The following is a 22863-nucleotide window of genomic DNA, read 5'->3' as shown; positions in this document are numbered from 1 at the left end:
TGAACCAAATCTCCTTTTTATTTAGTGCTATATAGAAGGCCTAGAAATAACTTTCTACTTTGGACATCTTCCTCTCAGTCTACAATGGAGGAACTAGCCATGTTCATCTGATTTCAGCTGAAATTAAACTACTCTACATTATTCATGTGCAGTCTAACTAAAGGAATTAAATATTTCTGTACAATATACCACTGGAAAAGAGGTCACACCAGCATTTGTTTTGCAGGGAGTGATTTAGGGTCTGTACTGCTTACCGAGTTGTAATTTTTAACCATATTCTTTTCTGACTCAGTTTTTCCTTTTTGTCCTTGAATTCCACTCTATCTGATATTGATTTTGCTATTTTAGCTTCATTTTATTTATATTTTTCCTGCAGTTTCCTTGTCCTATTTTCACTCTTTTTTGTTAGTTATTGTTGTTAATCCTCACTTAAGGATATTTTTTCCATTGATTTTTAAAGACTGGAAGGGAGGGAGGGGAAGAGAGAGAAAACAGCATATATACATTGCAGTTTAAAATTTGTAAATATTCTTGAAAAGGGGCCTAACACCAATTTTTAAAACTTTGTAAGTTTCTCATTTTATGATAGCTTAAATCTTTAAGATCTATGTTAATTAGTTTTGGTCCTTTTACTATATAATAAAATAGAAGAAAATACCATACAAGATTACATGTGATTAGCCATAGGCACAGGGGCTTGAACTGAAATGGCTCTCAATATGGAAGGAGTCAAGACTCGCCATGCCTGACCTCATAGCACCCTAGGATTGCCCACCTTTCCAACACTGCTTATTTAAGGCCAGAAAGTCAATATGGCAACAGTTATATTAACTGCTTTCCTTATAGCTTAATTTTTGAAAAACATTTAATTTTCTGTTGGCCCTGATTTTTCAGTTATTCTGTTTATTACATGATCATGTTTCAGTCCCTCTTAGGCCATTGACACGGTAATTTTCTAATTGCGTCACCTATGGGATAACATTATGTTCAGAACTTCAGAATGTCCTCCCTTCATTAATATAAACCATGTTTTAGAACCAATATTAAGATATTTACAGTTATCATCTACACAGCTGAAATTTATCAACTCTATAAAAACATTTAATTATCCTATTAAAAGATGACTATTATAAAGAAAAGTATGACATGTACATATCATGTTTTATTATGTTATTTTTTCATGCCCTATATCTTCCAAGTTAATTTGGCAGCAGTATTTGGGAAACAGTCTAGGAATTTAAAGGGAAAAATAAAATCACAGTAAGATGTGGTCTTAAAATAGCCTAAACTGTGGATTACTATTTAATTGAGAACTTTCTGACTATGCCATGATTTTGAAATAAAGCAGAACTTTTTAAACTTGCTTTTCCAGACATTTTAACCATGTGGCAAATTTCATTTTGCTCCTGTGGCTCTATTAATCTATTAGATTTTTTTTTAGGGAAATGGAGCCCAAAACTTATCTTTGCTACATAAACATAATCAAATAAATAGGACTTCAGACATTACCAAATCCTGAAGGACATTCAGAAAGTTTGAGATCAGGTCATACATTTTTAGTAACTGTGTTCAGAAAACTGGAGCTCTCTGACAAAATAGCAGGCTAGAAAAGCGTAAGTGCAAATACAGAAGATGAGGAGAGTCAATAACTTGGGATTTTCTGGTTGAAGTTAAAGGCTTTTCTCAACCTGGACTATTTCTATGAAAAGTGGTTTTGGGAAGTATTTTAATTTTAATCACATTTATTAATTCAAAAGATATTTACTAAGCATCAATTGCATGTTAGACACTAGAATTAATGAATAGAACAGAGACATTAATGAATAAAACATATATCTGCCCTAATGAAGCTTACATTCTAGCTGGGGGAGAATAAAGACAATAAATAAGCAAGTATATTAGAATAAAACAAAAAGTGTTACTCTAACAAGTCGAGTCAGTACTAATCTACTAAATCTATATAGTTCTTCATCTTTAATGGTAATTAATCTATATAAGTTATATGGTAATTTATATACTAATCTGGGAAATCTATGTAGTATAGTGAATACTAGATAATCTATAGTATAACTTATCTTCTATTTAAAAATTATTGCTTTATCAGGAACTATATGTAATCAGACTGGTAGTTGTATCAAACTGAGCCTATGTACAAACTCTGCAATCTACAATTCTCATTTGAGTTTTAGGACACTGGACTGGCTTCCTGTAATATGCCATTTACATGGGCTGAATAGATGACATCTCTGCCTCTGCCACGGGATATTAACATCAATTTGAAAAACTTCAGATCTAACTTTTTATATGATTTAATTATAACAAATAAACCTAACTCCCACGTCTAAAATATGAATAATACAATTTCTTTGAATAATAAAAGAGTACTTTTCCATGATCCTACTGCCTTTTGAGAGTTCATTACAGAGCTCTGTTTCTAAGCTCTAAAAATGGGTTTAGTACATATGATATCAGAGAAGTAGCCAAAAAAATGATAAGAATCATGGTGGCTTGAAATTAAGGCAATTATCCAGTGAATATGTAACAATTTTTGGCTACTTGGCTTGGAGTTTACTGTTGCAGTATCCTCAGAGACCTAATCTAGCCCTGATATATAAAACTAGTGGCCCGGTGCATGACATTTGTGCACGGGGGTGGGGGGGCTGTGCCCTCAGCCCAGCCTGCACCGTCTCCAACTGGGGACCCCTTGGGGGATGTCTGACTGCCAGTTTAGGCCCGATCCCTGTGGGCCTCCAGCAGTTGACATCCCTCTCACAATCTGGGACCGCTGGCTCCTAACCGCTCACCTGCCTGTCTGCCTGATTGCCCCTAACTCCTCTGCCTGCCTGCCCGATCACCCCTAACTGCCTCTGCCTGCCTGCCTGATAGCCCTTAACTGCCCTCCCCTGCTGGCCTGATCTCACCCCCAAATGCCCTCCCCTGCCAGCCAATTTGGTTCTGATTGGGCGGTTCCTATGCCAGTCAGCGTCAAAAGCTCCGCCTCCTAGGCAGCCATTGGCTCCCCACAGTTCACCCAGATTTGGTTCTGATTGGTCGGTTTCTAGATGCCAGTCAGCATCTCCGGACCTATATCCGGGCCTGATCAGAGAGGCGGGGCTGATCAGCAGCCCCCATGGAGGCCCGAAGAGAAACAGAGGCGCAGCTGCTGATGAAGCCAGAGAGAGAGAGGCAATGGCTGATCAGCAGCTGCCACAGAGGCTGCGGATCAGACCCTGCTTCTCCCTCCTGGCCTCTCTCCATGCCTGATCCGCAGCCCCCTCGGCAGTCAGTGCTGGGTCGCTGCGCCCGCACCAGCGGCAGTCAGTGCTGGGTCACCCCTGCAACCCAGCACTGACTACAGGACTGACTTCCATTGTTTGGTCGAGCCTTTGGTTGGTCGTTATGGACCCTGGGTTTTTATATATTAGGATATGTATCAGAATGAGTTTGGGAAAATTGTCTGCAGACAAGATAGCAAACAACCAGGTTATATACTCTGAAATAACTGTAATCCTGGAAGTCCACACTTTGTCTTTGAAGACACTATTAATTGGGTATTGGGTAGCTCTCTTCTCCCTGTTGCCTAGGTTCAGGTTCTCATTTCTTGAATGAGATTAGGAAAAAGGAATAAAATGTTTTTCCTGAGTATTTACATGTGTATAGTTTGAGGAGCTGTGGAAGAGAGCATAGAGTGCCAAGTGGATGAAGACATGGAGTGGTTTGTCTTCTGACTCTATTAAATATCTTAAACTGTATTTTAAAATTTTCTCCAATTTTTCATATTACCTCTCGCTTCTCCATTTATGTCAAGAGTTGAAAAATAATTAGTTATTAGGTGCCCAAAAGATAAGCCATCTCTGGCCATGCTTGCTAATGAAGCTGCTCTCAGAAATGGTACAGGGTTAAAGGTTACCCCCCATAGTGGCAGGTCCTGCAAGTGCAGTGAAAGAAGACCTAACATGTGGGTGACTCTGTACATAGGCAGACGGCTAACTCACCTTGGCAAGCTCCAGTGCGGATGTTGGGGATAAAGCCCCGCCGGCAGGCTGAGGCTGGGCCGGACACATCTCACAGGGGTGGCCCCAGGCCCGGCCAATGGTGGCACAGCACAGAGTCTTCGTGCAGACAATGCCTGTCAGCTGCCCTTGGCACATCTGGTTGTTGACCTGAGTGAAACATGGGCCAGTCCTGTAATCTGGAATGTGAAAGAAGATGAAAAGACAGGTTTACTGATCACACACCAATCTTACTCCAGTACCTCCAAATACATAAAGCAGAGTCTATTTCTTCTGACAAAAGTGGCTAAAGACAAAAGGTCAGAAAGTTTCATTTTGAAAATTCATTTTTCAAAACATGAGACTTTAGTGTAGTCTACAACATTAGACATTGTAAGTGGGTGGCTCAGGGGCTGTGTCTGGGACACAGATGTGTTTTCTTGGCCCGCATAATGTTTTAAAAGAATTTAAATTTAGTAGCCAACATTTTTAAATTGGGAACTTTCACATGAAATTTTTATTTCTGGCTTTTCTTGAAAAGCTGAAGCTCTGGCCATGCTAGCCTGCCATGCTTCATGGCAGCGATGGAGCCATGTGCACCCTCTGTGTGACACCGCTCCCCAGCCACTCCCAGAACTCCTCACTCATTCACATGCCCCGCCTGCTCCCTGGTGCCTGCTTGAATAACTTCTCTTACCTAGCAAAGATTTTCTTTCCTTACTAGGTAGATAACAGTTCACAAAATCAAAACAGAACCGATAAAGATATATCCTTCCATATCACAAATATATTTGGCCAGTCTAATAATTTATGAATATTTAGGTCTAGCAATTTGATTTTTGTTTGTGTGTCAGTCTGTTTAGTTGTATATGTAGCTCAGCTAGCTAGAAAGACAGTACTAAGGAGGCTCATAGTCATGGATTCTAAGTAAGTTAATATTATATGATCTCCATTCTCTAGAAGATGACTATACCGTTGTTCAACTTTGTTATGATGGCAATAAAAATGTTTGCAAATGTATGTCACATATGATCTGTAGGAAGAGTTTTCTATGAATATTAAGGACAGTCTATTTAGACCCCCGCATCTCAAAGTGTGGTCCATGGACTAGCAACTTACTGGTAGTGCATCACTTGGGAGCTGGTAAGAAACGCCAACTCAGGTTCCACTCCAGAATCACTGAACCAGAATCTGCATTTTAACAAGATATTCAGGAGATCCATATGCACTTTAAGGTTTAAGAAGGACTGATCTAGACTGGGCAACTTGAAAGCTAGGCATTCCTACTCTACACCTCTTCCTGCTATAATTTACTTCAATGAAATTTTTAGATGATCAGTATATGTTCTTTCAAGCAGAACTGAAACATTAAATCATTTTTAATTTGAATGTTGTTGCTGCTGTTTTGAGAAACACAGAAAATAAAGGTCAGTTTCCTGAAGACTGACCAATTAAATGATTAATATTTGTTAAAAATTACAACAGAAATATGTGGGGGGAAATTTCCCTTTCACAGAGATTGTATGCATGCAGTTTATTAACTCTTGGGAATGTAACATAATAGTCAGGATTTCCTAACAAGCCCTAATGCAAGGAAAAGCCAGAACAGTTTATTTGAGATTTTTAAAAGACAAAAAAAATCTCACATTCAAAGGAACAAGACTCAAAGGAAGCGTGGGGGGGGGGGAGGGGGGATATAGATGAGAGGAAAACATCGATTGGTTGCCTCCTACACAAACCCCAACCTGGGATTGAACCCAAAACCTAGGTATGTGCCCTGACCAGGAATGGAATCTACAACCTTTTGGTGTATGGGGTGATGCACCAACCAACTGAGTAACTCAGCCAGAGCTGTTGATAAGGTTTTATGAAAAATTGTTACTGGACAATATCAAACTTGGATATAATTTAACATTTAAAATGCTTAGATATCATCTAAATACTATAGAATGACAAAAATACAACTTAAAACCACATAAAACTTCTATTTTTTTAATGAAGAATGAGGTTTTCTCATACAGAGAACACTTTAAAAGTTCATTATAAAGGAACAAAATTTGAAAGAGGGAACACCTTTTTAGCAAGCTGCTTTAACAATCTGTTACTCTGCAGCTGAAGTTCAACCAAAATAGTTCACTGTAATCCCTTACATAAGAACAACAGATGTGCTGGCTACAAATCACATTTCTGAAAAAGACCATCTTTGTAGTATACACGTAGATATGTCAACCTTGTAAATAAGCATGCTTCACACACCACAAATTACCAGGTTATAAATTTTTTAAACCTACTCTACTGTCCTCCAGACAACACATTATTTTGCCATTTTAAATAAATATTAGACTCACAACAAAGTAAGTCAAGTTCTGAAGAAATTGAGGAAAAGTTTTCACAAAAAATATAAAATGCTTATTTCTTTGGTAGATTCATGCATATATACCTATGTTGACATTCTGTACACATTTAGGATTCCCAGAGAGAAGCCTGCATAGTCTCTTTCATAATCCCATTCTTAAAAAACCAACTTGTCAGGAAATTCATTCCTTCTAACTGCAACACCTCCTTAGAATTATGTCCTTTCAGTCTGTCTCTTTAGAGAAGAGGAAAATGATAGATGTGTGTCCTTTCATGTTGAAGGTTCTAATAAAGCCAACCTCAGACTCCCCTTCCTAAGAACAGAGTTTATGCCATTCCTTATTTCTTTTGCCTAAATTTCCTTCCTTACAAATTGTGATGAACCTAGTTTCTTATATGATTGCGTTTTACTTTCTGGTTGGCAACTGATTACTTTAAAATTTAAACTTACAATGTCACCTCATTATTCAAGAATTACTAACATGTATGTGAACAAATATTAGAGATTGAAAAGGGATTTAATTTTCTTAGATCAAAACATTCTATTCCAAACTTTACAGTATTTTAATTATGGTCAAAGAATTCTAAAAGACCTTAATTAAATGTTATTGGCTATGGATTCTCTTCACCAAGATTTCATCATGGGTCAGATATTATATGCCATCCTAACCATGCATAGTCAAGGAAAGGACACACTTGCAGTGTGTTAACAAAGTATAAAAAAAGAGAACTCCTTATCACTTTGGTAGTTGGAACCAGTGGGTTGGAAGGAGGTATTTCCCTCATTATTATATGAGCAAGAAAATGTTGTTTAAAATTAGCTTGTGAAACACAAATATTGCTATTTTGATATCCTAATATCTAAGAGCAGTAGATCATGTTAACTTGTTTTATATAATTTCACTTTCATTGACATTAAGCAAATGGTGCAATTAACAAACTCATCAAATGATTTGGTGCTTGCTGCTTCTTTGTTTCACGTAACTTCATTAAAGTACAACTTATATATCATATATTTACCTGTCTTAAATATACAATCCAATAATTTTTAGTAATTGCACAACCTTTACTGCATTCCAAATTTTGTTTTTGTTTTGTTTTGATTTTGGCTTCTCAGCAGGTATTTTTTTAAAAAATTATAATTGACATACAATATTATGTTAGTTTCAGGTGTGCAACATGGTGATTAAACATGTATATACCTTACAAAGTGATCACAAAGGTAAGTCTAGTAGTCATCTGTCCCCATACATAATTATTATAATACTAGAGGCCCGGTGCATGAAATTCGTGCACTGGGGGATGGGGGTCCCTCAGCCCAGCATGCCCCCTCTCACAGTCTGGGAGCCCTCAGGGGAGGGCCGCGGAGGCTCGGAGCAAGCTCTCCGTGTGTAGGTATGTGTGTGTGTGTGTGTGTGTCCCCACTGGGGGCCTGCCCCCAGCGGCGCCACAGAGGCTTGGAGCAGGAGACCTCAGGCTCCAGGCCGAGCCTGCGTGTTGTTCTCTCAGGCTTGGGACCGCACCCAGCTCCTCCTCCTGAGCTGGTTGTGATCATTATGGAGTCCCAACCTCATTTGCATATATATATATATATATATATATATATATATATATATATGTATATGTATATATATATATACACACATATATATACATACATATATATATACATATATATATTTGAGTATATTCCCTATGCTGTACTTTATAACTATTTGACTTAATTTATAACTAAAAGTGTGTACTTCTCCCTTACCACAATCCAATTTTGGAATGTTTGCATCACCCCAAAAAGATTCATTGTGCCAATTTCCAGCCCCAGTCATCCATGAATCTACTTCTGTCACTATAAAATTGCCTTTTCTGGAAATTTCTATGAGTGGAATCATATAATATGTTGTCTTTTTTGGCTGGCTCCTTTAGCTTAGCAAAATGGATCATCCATGCTATGGCATGAGTCAGTACTCGACTCCTTTTTCCTGATGAATAGTATTCCACTGTATGAATATAGCACATCTGCTAATCAGTGGCCATCTGCTGAGTTGTATGGCAAATGTATGTTTAACTGTTTAAGAAACTGCTGAACTGTTTTCCAATATAGCTTCGCCATTTTATATTCTTCCCAGCAATGAATGTGGGCTCCAATTTTCCACATCCTTCTAATATCTTTTATTTATTATCTTTTTAATTATATCCTATGTTACCATTTTACTTTAAATAAACATAATTGAATATATTTGGGAATTTTGCTATCTATATATATAAAAGGCTAAGTGACCAACAGTTCATCCAACTGGCCAGTACAAATGACGCACTGGCAATTTAAAAAATAAAACGTTGACTCACACATGCACGATACATATAAAGCTCTCACTGGCACCACTGCTATTATAGAGAAAGGGCGAATAGCGATATTAAAATATCAAATCCTCTGGTTTGCGGGACAACACTCCAACCATTGAGCCAAATAGACCAGGGTTAGAGTCCCAATTTTTAAACATTCTCATGTTATTTGCAAGTATTACTAATTAAGATCTATATATATGTAAAAGGCTAAGTGACCGACCATCCGTCCATCCGACCAACCAACTGGCCGGTACAAATGACACACTGGCAATTTAAAAATAAACGTTGACTTGTGCATGTGTGATAATATAAAGCTCTCGCTGGCACCATCTATTATAGAGAAAGGGCGAATAGCGATATTAAAATATTTTGTATTTTAATTTTATAATACTATATTATATATACTATTTTGACATGTAATTTTTTGTAGTAATGTAATTACTGCACGAATCTTTCTTCTAATTAATTTCCTTTCAATGTGCACAGATCCATGCACCGGGCCACTAGTAATTTCATAAGTCCACTTAATATAACTAGAGATGCTAAACAGTGCTAGATAACCAAAGTTGAGTATTATTTCTGTGCAGATAATCAGACTACCTTTGGAGAGGTTACTGGAAGGTAAAGACAGAAATAGGTCTGGTGGGGGATTTGGGGTTTAGGAAAAAGAGATTTTGTTATTTTTTTAATGTTATAGTTTTCTTCTGTTTTGTGGAAAAGATGAGCATTTCTAAAAGCCAATGGGAATGAGATGTATTTAAAGGTGAGGGATTATAATTATTAAAGGAATAATAATATTTAGTACAAGATCCCTAAGGAGTTAGACTGAGTGAAACCGGAATTTGTGTGGAGCAATTACCTTAGATAGAAGAAAAGCACTTCTCTTGTAGCCTGAGGGAAGAAGGGCAGGATGCACAGAGATACAGACATATTTATATAGTAGAGGGAAATGATCAATGTCCTCTCCCACCTATGTCTACTTCATGAAACAGGAGATGGGATGATAGGTCTTTGGTGCTGGGTGGCTGGAAGTCTGATCTTTGAGGCTGAAATGGTACTGCAGATACTGTGCGTCAGAGCTGACCTGAGAACCCAGCAGTTTCCCAGGGGACATCCGGGGCCTCTCTATGGTAGATGAACAAGATGAACTTACAGTGCCAACAATAAGCCTATTTTCCAGTGACTCTAGGCAACTGACAGGCTCACTCAGAGATTAGGGTTCATCCATGGTTAGGGTTTTGTCTATTAGATGTGAAAAAGAAATTCAGATGGCAAGGGAGTTTAGAGTATTGTTAATACATATTTTTAAATGATGGACCATGGAATCTATGGTGGATTAAATGGGAAGTGAGAAAAAGAGAGGAATGGAAGATTAAGTAGTAGGAGAAGGATCAATGGACTAGGTGCCCCTATAAGATCTCACATGAGAAGGGAAAACAGTTACAGTGATAGTAATACATCATTGGCTACCCATGTGGCTGAAATAGCACTTACTTAAATGTCAGAAGAATATAGTTATGCTATACAGCAGCAGAGATTGTACACCGCATAACAGGGAGAAGCTATCCACACATACTGTAATGTAAATGTCATCACCTCACACTATGCAATGGGATGCCCTGTTAGAGACTTTATATGCTGTAACTACAAGTCAAACAATGCCACAAGGTGTCAGAATTCCATCCATTCCCACTTTAGTACAAAGAATTGCCTGATCCTAGAAAATATATGAAAATATATGGAATTTCCATCAAGCTGCACAGTCTTTGGACTTAGGCAAGAAGGCATTTCCATTCTCAGGAACCAAAGAAATGCAGCATGTAATCAAGTGATCACTTGCATGAGAGCTGCATACATGAGTGTGTATAATAAACAGTGAAATGTGTCTAACAATCCTGGATATGTGACCGTCTCCTTTGAGTAATAGAGTTTTTACACAGTAATTATAAATAAGGTTTGATATATCCTATTAGGATAATAATTGAGAATCTAGTCAGTATGCCAGCTGAAATCTCTGATCATAGACATAAATGGAGCAAGCAGAGAAGGAAACTTCCCAAATATATGAAATGATGTAATAGTTTCTATAGTTTCAATAAAAGGTACCCTTGAATGTCTGCAGATCCAGACTTCATGCTGGGTTAAATATTCAGGGTTAAATAAACTCAAATAACTAGATGGTAATTATCTTCCTTGATGTCAATCTTGGGAAATGAGAATGAAGTACAGAAATGTTTAAGAGAATCAAAGCCATTAAGTAAATACTTTTCCTTTAAGAAATCTGTGCAAATATTATGTACCTGTAATATTTAACAGCATTTGGCCCTTTCCATTAGATTGTCCTGTAATCACAATTTAAAATAAATAACTCATTTATTTAAAGTTGTGATTTTTAAGTTAAATGTGACTATGCATACATACAGAATTAGGTCATTGAAATGAAATTCAAGTTTTATAAATTAATATAGGTTTGAGTATTGATACATTTAGTTTTTAATTACCTTTTTAAGAGTTGAGTAGCTGCCAAGATTTTTAAGTTGCACAATTGAAAATATTACATGTATTTAATATATAAAAGCAGTTTAAAATATATGGAGGTGATTCATTAACAAGTATGAAAATGGAATCAAATATCATTTAAAAGCCTCTTTAAGTGACTACTAAAATCCACTAGATTTTTTAATGCATTAGTAATATTTATAAGTTGCATTTAAAAGCTCAAGGAATATACCCTAAACAATTGAAAACAGGGACTTGAAGAAATATTTGCAGACCCATGTTCATAGCAGCATCATTCACAATTGTCAAGAGGTGGATGCAACCCAAGTGTCCACTGATGGATGAATGGATAAACAAAATACACACTGTGGAATATTACGCAGCCTTAAAAATGAAGGGAATTCTGACATTTTAACAACACAGATGAACCCTGAGGACATCACTCTCAGTGAAATAAGCCAGTTCCAAACAGAAAAATGTTCTGATTCCATTAGAGTAGTCAAATTCATAGAGACAGAAAGTAGTATGGTGGTTGTCGGGGACTGGAGGGTAAGTGAAATAAGGAGTCAGTGTTTAAAGGGTACAGAGTTTCAGTTTTGCAAGATGAAAAGAGTTCTGTGGATGGAATGATGATGGTAGCACAACAATGTAAATGTACTAAATGCCATGGAAGTGTACACTTAAAAATGGTTTAAGATGGCCAATTTTATGTTATACATAGTTCACAGTTTAAAAATATATTTTTTAAAAAGCTCAAATAATAACTATGGTTTTGAAATTATATTTAAACTAGAGGCCCGGTGCATGAAATTCATGTGCTGGGGGGGGGTGTCCCTCAGTCCAGCCTGCAACCTCTCCAATCTGGGACTGCTGGCTCCCAACTGCTCGCCTGCCTGCCTGCCTGATTGCCCCTAACCGCTTCTGCCTGCCAGCCTGATCACCCCCTAACCACTCCCCTGCTGGCCTGATTGATGCCTAACTGTTCCCCTGCCAGCCCGATTGCCCCCAACTGCCCTCCCCTGCAGGCCTGGTCACCCCCAACTGCCCTCCCCTGCAGGCCTGGTCGCCCCCAACTGCCCTCCCCTGCAAGCCTGGTCTCCCCCAACAGGCCTCCCCTGCAGGCCTGGTCTCCCCCAATGGCCCTCCCCTGCAGGTCTGGTCCCCCCCAATGGCCCACCCCTGCAGGCCTGGTCCCCCCCAACTGCCCTCCCCTGCAAGCCTGGTCCCCCCAACTGCCCTCCCCTGCAGGCCATCTTGTGGCCACATAGGGGCAGCCATCTTGTGTGTTGGAGTGATGGCCACTTTGCATACTGGTCTTGACTAATTAGTATATCATGGCTAATGAGCATATCCCTCTCTTATTATTGTGTTGGAGTGGTCAATTTGCATACTGGTCAAGACTAATTAGCATACCTGGTCATGACTAATTAGCATATCCAGTCGTGACTGTGAGGGTGCCGTGACCAATTTGCATATTACTCTTTTATTAGTATAGATAAAGCAAACCTGGATTTTTTACCACCAAAATAAACTTTGAGTCTTTTTCATATACAAAGTCACCATGGAGGGCACTAAAGCATCCCCAGCAACACTTACTACTTGCCTTGTGATGGACACTTATGTTGTTTACAATTGACTGCAATTGAACATATTTATTGACTACATGCTTTGGCTTTCTGTAAGGCAAATTCCTAAGCACTGGATTTCTGGGTCAAGTGTCCAGTTTGAAAAATACTCAAACTAATATTCTGAACTGCTCTCTGAATAGGTGGCACTACTTTATACTCTCAACAGTAGAGGCAAATGGTTTGATGGTATCTCTTATTGTTTATGAATTATGACAACTCATTGTCCCCATTTTTGACAATCAAGGGAAGAAAATTAAACCTGTTGCAGGCACTTTACAGTGACCCTTTCTATAAACTATCTCTTTTTATTCTGAAGTGCTAAAAATATTTTAGCCATTTTTACAAATAAAAAAATTAAAAGTCAGAGAATAAGTCATCCATAGACAATCAAAGAGCTAGTGAAGCTGAGCTTTGACTTGGAGACTCGCCTCACTCTAAGCGCTACACCATGCATGCTGGGTTCATTAAACCCAACGTGGATCATCTGCATTCTTAGTATCTGGTGGCTTTGCCTTCTCCTAAGAAACCAAAGTGCTTTACCATTTTAATGAATATTGTCACAACCTCACAAATGCCTGCTGCCACCCCCCAAGTATAATCTCCTAACTCCAAATTTGCAAGCCCAGTCTTGCTTTGCTTCTGGTTTCTCCTAAAGATGAGTCTCAAACTAGCAAACTAGTATATCAGGGAGAAATTCTCTCTCTAAATTGAGACCCTTGGTAAATTAAAGACTTTTGCTCCTGCAAATAGATGAGTAATTACTTTAATTACCACAGTTTCACAGCATCATCTTTCTAGCATAATACCATTATTTAATATTTCAGAGGAGCATGAACTCAGTAAAGACAGATCCCTTGCACCATTTTCTAGTCTTTCAAAGCACAAGGCTACTGCAGACATCAAAGGGCTTTTTAAGAATGAACAGGCAGGGAAGGTAATTAGGTGTTGGGCAATGATGCAAACAAAATTGCTATCTTTGATGTCATGTTTCATAAGGATGAAGGTCATTAAAGACGTGGTCCCAAAATTCATGGCCTATGAACTTCAAGTGCACTCTCCCAAGAGCAAAGCCAATTAACTTACTTTAAGGGCAACAAACAATGCTGGCAATTAAAAACTAATAAGATTATTCAAGCAGAAGGATATCATCAGTTTTGAAGGAGAAAATTAAAGAGATGAAAATATTTTGTTGAGAGTTAATAAGGAGGCCAGAAACACAAATGATTCACAACAAAAGATGGATCATACACAAGTCAAATTGACAAAGTACCAAATTTTATGGTATCTAAGAAAAACCTATATGTAGTTAAGTAGGCCTGAGTAATTCCAGGAAAAATTGGCATATTCTCATAAAGCATTTTTTCATTATTAATAAACTCAGAAACAGAATCAATGAAAACCAGTGCTTGAACAGATCTTATATTTCCCTTGATCCAAATACAAGGCTGAATAAAATACTATATTAGGTACATTAGTTGACAAAGCCTTTCTATAATAATATGGATTCAATATACTACTTTCTTTTTTTCAATATATTTTTATTTCTTTCAGAGAGGAAGGGAGAGGGAGAACTAGAAATATCAATGATGAGAGAGAATTATTGATTGGCTGCCTCCTGCACAATTGGGGATCAAACCCGCAATCCTGGCATATGCTCTGACAGGAATCAAACTATGACCTCCTAGTTCATAGATCGATGCTCGACCACTGAGTGACCGTGACTGAGCCAATATGCTCCCTTCTTATTGAAATTTCTGCCTAAATCAACTCCTCCTGAGCAAGAAGCAGCAGTATGCATATTACTGAGTTGATTAAATCAATAAACCACACCCTTCCCAGGAAATCAAAAGCCCTTCTTCTATAATTCTGTCCTGACATCCAACTTCAAGTATAACATCTAACTAAAGGGGCTGGGGCTTTCCTGAGGAATGAGAAAGTGTCATGTGACTCATTACTGGGGTTTTAATTACTTAGTTTTAGGAAAATGCTAAAGAGCAAGGAAGATCACACAGTGATCATATGCCCTTCTAAGAGGACACAAGTAGCATCTGTCAATGAATCCATCAGATTCAAGGGGGAGCCCTGACTCTGTCACTTGCTGCATGAAGTGTGGTCAACAGATCTTGCTGGCACAAATGGCCCAGCATGGGTGGTAGTCCACACTGGGGAAGTGAATCATTCCTGGACCTCTTGTTGGAGCCTTATACCTGTTCCTCACACATGAGCCCTAGGAGGGGCTCAAGAACATCTCACTAGAAAGGTCAAAGTACTATGACACCAGCTCAGTAAAATAAAATGATCAAATCTTACACAGCCAGTAAGCTTCTAGTTGCTGGAGAAACCCATGTAGCCTGACTGGTATTGGTACTGAGAGAATTTGCTTCACAAATGCACATATAAAAATTCAAAGTCTAAAGTCTTTCTTTGGTTCAGGAAAGTAAACCCTTTCAATATTCAGAACAGAAAAATGAATGGCCACTGCTTCAAGCTAAATTAATTGTCTAGAAGATCAATGGAAGAAACAGCTTATAACACAGAGCAAAATTTCTAAGCAATATCATAAGATAAGATTTAGAAGACAGAGACTAGAGACCAGAATATAAATAATATGAATTTCAAAATAAGATTTAAAAAACAGAGAATAAAGAAATACTAGGAACAAATTATCTATGCTTAAATAAAAAGTAGCCCTACATCTTCTTGTTAAATGGCTCATGGTGTCCTAGATAACAATAATGAATAAAAGGTATATCCCCAAAAAATACAGCCTTGTGAAATCTCCGAACCTCTGAACCCTATGACTAAATGAAAACAACAACAAAAAACGACTTTCATTTCCATAAAGAAAGAACAGGGTCACTGCAAAAAAGTTTAAATAACTTAACATTAGTTCTCTCACCTGTAGTATGGAGTTTTAAAATACAGTGAAATAAGATATACAGGTTATCCTATATAATAAAAGGCTAATATGCAAATTGTCCCCTCGGGAGTTAGACCCACTGGAGTTCGACTGCTCACTATGATGTGCACTGACCGCCAGGGGGCAGTGCGTAACAAAGGAAGGCCCCGGCCAGCAGCTGGCAGCCAGGGGAAGGAAGGCCCTGATTGGCCCTGATCACCTGCCAGGCCTAGGGACCCTACCCATGCATGAATTTCGTGCACCGGGCCTCTAGTTAATTCATAATTTTGAGAAAGAATTCTGGAAACAAAAGAGCCATATGATAATATCTTGAAATAATAATGTCAGGAATGGGGGTGCAGAAGTATTTGCCATGATGAGAACTTTTGTTTCAGAGAATATTTAGATGAAATACTTGCTCATACGCACACCATTATTTCAGTGAGATTCAACAGATCCCTGAGGATATCTACTGAATATTTTCTCCTTCACAGTATGAAAGTCTGAAACTTTCCACAGTATCTTGCATAGAAGGATTTCAAGTAATGTGGCCAATAAATTCACCATAAAAAATACCCTGTGCCCTCTTTTAAATTAATGCTAAATTAGTTGATTCCTTTTAAAGGGATCACCACCAACTTTTTAAACTGTAGAATCTTTGACATGAAATTGAGTGTTTTAGAGAAATTTTAGCAGTTACAAGATTTCACACCAATGTGGTTTGTTATAATCTATAGCTGTGCTGTCCAAAACAGTATCCATTAGCCACATGTGGCTTTCTAAATTTAAACTTTGAATTTAAATTAAATTAAATAAGCATTCAGTTCCTCAGTCACACCAGCCACATGTCAAGTGCTTAAGAGCCATGTGTGGTTAGTGGCTACTGTGCTGGCAGCACAGAGAATATTTTCATCATCCCAGAAAGTCCTACGGATGCACACTGGAGTAGCTGACAGCCTCTGGTGTGGAGGCACCAGTTCTTTAGGAGGTTATGTTTGAAACTATAAATCGTTTCTATCCTTTTTAGTGCCAACCATGAAGTCTGTGCAGGGCATTATACCCATCATTTACAGTTACCTGTACAATATCCTTATTTGGTTGGCATGAATAGCTTTCCTTTACAGATGATTCTAGTAGGCTTGATAGGTTAAATAAAATTACCCAAAGTCACAAATTACCCAAAGATAGTGCTTAACAGCGCCAAATCTGAATGACAAATGTATCAGACACCAAAAACCACGTAGCATTGATCATGGAGGGGGAGAGAAGGGGGAAAGGTGGAATCTCGTGTTTAACCAGTGGTTCCTGCTCAGCATTGAATTCTCTTTTTTGTGTACATTTATTCCTTCCTCGGTTTAAGGCTGTGGCCCCTTCTTTCAACGACTAAATGGAGCCCAGCTCATTAAATGCTTCACTGGCCACTTTGATATGCCTCCAAGAGAGACACCCCGTCTCAGATGGCTAAATGTCTGCCTGGATTTAGACTTTCCACTTCTTTAGTACACAAGTACTTCTCAGCTATGGAAATTCTTTCATCAGGCGCCCCATGGCATGGCAGCCAACCCACTTCAAATCATATCAGCAGCTTAGCTTCTGTTCTCTGAGTGAATGGACTATGAACAAGTATCACTTCAACACTTGAGAGTTTGCAGTGCTGGGGTTGGTCTACAGACAATGCTGGCCAAGAGTCCAAGAAGACACTGTATCTACAGAAGATGAAACTCAGTAAACTTCCAATCCAATCGGTAGTATTAGGTAGGTGCTGGGTTTTACTGCCAGCTTCCCAAAAGGAACCAGGCCATTCTAGATGAGACATATAAGAGCATTTTGAGAACTGTAAAGTATCATTTAAATTTTAATTATTTTCAATAACAACTTTTAGATGGAACACCCTTATGAGATGACCTGATCTGATCATGTGATTAACAGATGAGAAAATAAAGGCCAGGAATTTCAGCAACTGGCATCAAGATAAAATAGATTTGATGTAATAGCTTAGGTGTCCTGACTCATTCTCCTGCAGTATCTATAATAATAAAAGAGTAATATGCTAATTAGACTGGACATCCTTCTGGACAAAATACACCTGCTGAGCTCAGATTCAGAAATATAGTCTAACTCAGTAGTTCCCAATATGTGGTCAATGGAACACCAATTTCACAGATTAGGAGTATTATGTAAAAAAAAAATTATATGGTCAAATACAGGGGTGGGCAAAAGTAGGTTTATAGTTGTGAGTACACGAAACAACTTGTATTATTTATTATTTGTATTACAACTGTAAACCTACTTTTGCCCACCTTATACATATTAGAGTTGAACAAAGACATAATCTGTGTGTGTGTGTGTGTGTGTGTGTGTGTGTGTGTGTGAAACTTCACAACTTTCAGAAGCCTTTAATGTACTTATGTGCATTATTAACTGCCAAGGCAGTGTTCAACATTTATTTGCCCATAAAATATTTTTATCCAATAGTATACCTTAAGACTCGTGTGGGATGAAACGCACTTCGGCAAACACTTATCTAACTTTATCAGCAGATGAGTCCCTGTCGTATCCTCAAACATCGCTGCCTGAAATAGATTTAATAAAATGATATCTTTGGTGTGACTGGCTTTCCTCCAGATGACATCACTACTACCATAAATATCACGGAAAACTTTAGAGACTTGTGACATGATTGTAGCTCTCAAACTGTCTCAGCAGTGCTAAACTATTGTCTAAACAGCTAATAGTACTGAAAATATTTATAAGTGATCATAGTTCAGAGGTTTTTCTGTTTCTTTGCATTATTTCTCTATATACCAAGGATCCCATCTATTCTTCTTGGGCTTAAGATCTGATATCCCATAACTGGTGATAGAAAACACATGGTCCCATATTCCTGTGTAGGCTGTTGTCAGCAATGCAAGGCAGAGAAAATTGTGACATGTATAGAAATAGCGATAGAGTAATATATCACTACTAGAGGCCCGGTGCATGAATTTGTGCACAGGTGGGGTCCCTCGGGGTGGCTGTGGGGATCAGGCCCCAGCTCGCACCCCCAGCCTCACAGTCCTGTAGCCCCGCCTGGCACCCTACTGTGGTCTGGCGCCCCCCAACCCTCACCTGCTCCACCATTCTGCCTGCAGGGTGATCCATTAGGGCCCGGCTTCCTCAGTGTCTGGGAGCCAGGTGTCAGCCCCACCCCCGCCGCCACCGCTGGTCACCATCTGTGGGGTGATTGGTAGGGCGATCAGGTCCCTGTTCACATCCGCCTTGGCCTGACGACACCCGCTCACCTGCTCCACCATCCTGCCATGGTCCTCCCGCTCTCGTCAGGGCCCATCGGGGCCAGCAGTGCCTCCACTGCCGCTTGCTGCCAGCACCGCGTCACCGACACCCATGTTGTTCTGCACCACCCCCTGGTGGTCAGCGCACATCATAGCAAGCAGTCGAACTCCCGAACTCCACATTGAACAATTTGCATATTAGGCTTTTATTATATAGGATTGTAAATATGTTACATGCTTTTACTTTTCTCATCATCACAACAACACCATGACATAGATACTATTATTATGCCCATTTTAGAGATGAGGAAACTGAGGCACAGTGAAGTTAGGTAACTTGTGCAATGTCACAAAGACAGTAATTAGCTAACCCAGGGGGAAAAAAAGATGTGGTAAAGGTCCACACAATTAACTTTCTCAAATTTCTTTTAAAGCTAATAACGATAATGAGTTGAGATATCTGTTTATTCCACACAAACTACTAGCATAAGTTACTTTAACCCAGTTACCTTAGTTGTAAAATTGCTATAATAAAGAGAACTTTACTTACAGTTTATGATGTGGATGTGTGCATGCCATGAGATGCACACATGGATCTTGAAGTTTACTTCAAGAGTACTTAAAACTTCAAGTACTTAGCACAGTGCTTGGCTTTTCAAAAATGCTCAGTACCTGGTAGCTGTTCTTATTATGGCTATCAATAAACAGTTTAGAGCACTCTCTAGTTTACAACACACTTTCCTATGTTTTATTTCATCATGGCCATTATTTTGACATTGCAATGTGAAGGATGAGGGAGGCAGAAAGGCCTATACAAACCTCATTATGGCTTTGTTCCTCATAATTCTATATGGATACAATTTTCTTGGATATGAAAGCTGGAAGAAACCACTTAAATGGAGAGCAGGATCCTTCCAAGATGTACTATACTTCCTTATGGGGTTATTTTCTGTATTACTCAAGTTTCCTCTTTCCCAAATATCTGCCTGGAATCAAAGCCAGGTTTCACAGCCTGAAAATTAATACTTCGCAGCCAGAAATAGATTATTTTGAAAGGAGAAATACCAGACTCACATAATTTCTACTCAGTGAAAAAAAAAATCTCCCTTTTTACCTAGCAAGCAAGTACGATGGACAAATACAAAGCAGAACATTTACCCCCCATGTGGTCTGTAAAGGAGATCACCTCTTTTGATTCATAACACTTAGCCTTCATTCCAGCAGTACTGCCCTGATCTGCAATTAGCCCTGACATTTCCTGGTTTTCTGATTATCGATTTCTACCTGCAGCCTTGATCTACTTGCTGGGGGACTGAGCCTCGTGCCGCTCCATAGGCCCTGGGTGGGGAGGAATATGGCACAGGATGCAATGAGATCCTGCAATGAGATCCTCAGGGTCTGAGCCACGGGAGAGGCTGTGCCTGCTTGATGATGAACATCAAAGGAAACCTCAGTTAAACGTCCACATGTTTCCAAACTTCGCTAACTTTCCAGATCTAGAAAAACATCCTGATGCTAAAGTAAATTTTTGAATTTCCAACCAGATGTTTGCTAGGTTGAGTATGTGTATCTGATTGCCTTCAAAAATTAGAGGATTCTGATTCTTATTATTTTATATTATCTATTTATATTCTCTGTTCCTAATTAGTAAAGGAAATCAAACTTGAAATTTTCTACTAGAAAAAAACATATTCTTTGAGCTAGTATAAATATACTCACATATTTCATATTATTTTTGCTTGGTACATAATCCTATCTAATAAAGAGTGAATATGCTAATTGACCCTCACACCATCACAAAGAGGGCAGCACCCATAGCCAATAAGGAGGGAACATGCTAATTGACTGCCCCACCCTCAAAGATGGCGGCGCCCATAGCCACAAGATGGCCGGCAGGGGAGGGCAGTTGTGGGCGATCAGGCCAGCAGGGGAGGGCAGTTAGGGGTGACCGGGCTGGCAGGGGAGGGCAGTTGGGGGAGACCGGGCCAGCAGGGGAGGGCAGTTGGGGCAACTGGGCTGGCAGGAGAGGGCAGTTGGGGGAGACTGGGCCAGCAGGGGAGGGCAGTTGGGGATAACTGGGCTGGCAGGAGAGGGCAGTTGGGAGCGACCGGGCCAGCAGGGGAGCAGTTAGGCGTTGATCGGGCTGGCAGGGGAGTGGTTAGGGGGTGATCAGGCTGGCAGGCAGAAGCGGTTAGGGGAAATCAGGCAGGCAGGCAGGCGAGCAGTTGGGAGTCATCAGTCCTGGATTGTGAGAGGGATGTCCGACTGCTGGTTTAGGCCCGGTCTGTGGGATCGGGCCTAAACCGGCAGTCGGACAGGGATCGGGCCTAAACCAGCAGTCGGACATCCCCCGAGGGGTCCCAGATTGGAGAGGGCGCAGGCTGGGCTGAGGGACACCCCCCCCCCCAGTGCCGGAATTTTGTGCACCAGGCCTCTAGTATTATTATAAGGGTTATCACATTTCTACTCACTAATTGTTCCAATTCCTAGGTAACTACAGAAAGCTTACCTTAATATATGGACAGTAAATAATAAATCCCTTGCGTTGTTTCCTTAATTAATCATATATTTTGAGGGTGATCTAAACTTTTTACTAAAAAGGGTCTATTTTAATTCTTTATAAGTTTTAATAGTTGAGACCCATATGGCTGCTATAACATTGTAGTTAATATTGTTTCATTCTAAAGCTGGACTCTCAACAAAAATAGGTTTATAGAGTTCATGAAAAGCCTGGTCAAAATATAAGATAAGCTATGTAGAGAAAATGTGAATATATTTGGCCTGTCCTGCAATCAAACTGTTTCCCATTTAGGAGAAATCTCCATTGTGTGAATCTGTGGAAGGAAAAATTGCCAAGACAGATATTTAGAAACTTGTCTCAGCAGCAAGAGGACAGTGGAGGTAGCAAAGGAATTAACCAGACAAGACCTCACCTGAGTTTTCTGCTGGGAGCCTCTATTGGCTCTTACCTATTCTCCAAGCTTGCTTCTCCGGACTGCTTGTAGATTCTATAGTCACCCAGTGCCTTTCTATTATATTCCTTTTGTAATTATTTTTAATTCAATGAGCCAGATTCTGTTTCAGTTTTCTTGCAGCCAAGACCCCAATGATACAGGTAGCATTTTATTCACAATGGGAATTGCAAATTAAATTTTAAGTGTTTGATAAATTTAAGGACTCTATATAATTTTTTCTATTGTACTTTTGGAAGTATGGAGTGAGGTTCATAGGCAGCTATTATTATTCTTTGCATATGTATCTGAGCTTTGATTACAATTTTAGAACACTGATATATTAATATTCTGCATTAGAGTCCCATTTTTTTCAGGGAGGGGGCCTTAATCCTCGCCTGAAGATATTTTTTACATTGGTTTTTAGAGAGAATGGAAGGGAGGACGGAAGAAAGGGGAAGAGAGAGAGAGATATCCATCTGAGAGAGACATATTGATTGGTTGCCTCCCACCAATTACCCTGACTGGGCAGGGGATTGAACCTGCAACCCAGGTACATGCCTTTGACCAGAAATCGAATCCTCTGGTTTGCGGGACAACACTCCAACCATTGAGCCACACAGACCAGGGTTAGAGTCCCAATTTTTAATCATTCTCATGTTATTTGCAAGTATAAATAATTAAGATGTTTAAATAAGACTTAACCCTTACAAAGAAGTGGCATTGTTTACAAAAGCTAAGTTCTAGAAACAGGCCAAGTGTCCATCATTAGATGAATGGATTAAAAAACTGTGGTACATTTACACAATGGAATACTATGCAGCTGTAAAAAATAAGGATATCTTAACCTTTTCAGACAGCATGGAGGGACCTGGAGAGTATTATGCTCAGTGAAATAAACCAGTTGGAGAAATACAAGTA

General features: G+C 39.2%; 1 protein-coding gene across 1 annotated transcript in view; it reads right to left on the bottom strand.

Annotated features, from left to right (window-relative positions):
- FBN2 (fibrillin 2) overlaps positions 1–22863 on the bottom strand; it is a 242315-nt gene that overhangs the window by 166223 nt on the left and 53229 nt on the right. The window contains 2 exon segments of the mRNA XM_006081068.3: positions 3996–4043; positions 4046–4192. Coding sequence (XP_006081130.1) covers positions 3996–4043; positions 4046–4192 — 195 coding nt within the window.

Source organism: Myotis lucifugus, unplaced genomic scaffold (assembly GCF_000147115.1).
Source record: "Myotis lucifugus unplaced genomic scaffold, Myoluc2.0 scaffold_0, whole genome shotgun sequence".
Lineage (NCBI taxonomy): Eukaryota > Metazoa > Chordata > Mammalia > Chiroptera > Vespertilionidae > Myotis > Myotis lucifugus.
Note: the sequence above shows the minus strand (reverse complement) of the source record. Positions and strands in the feature narration are given on the sequence as shown.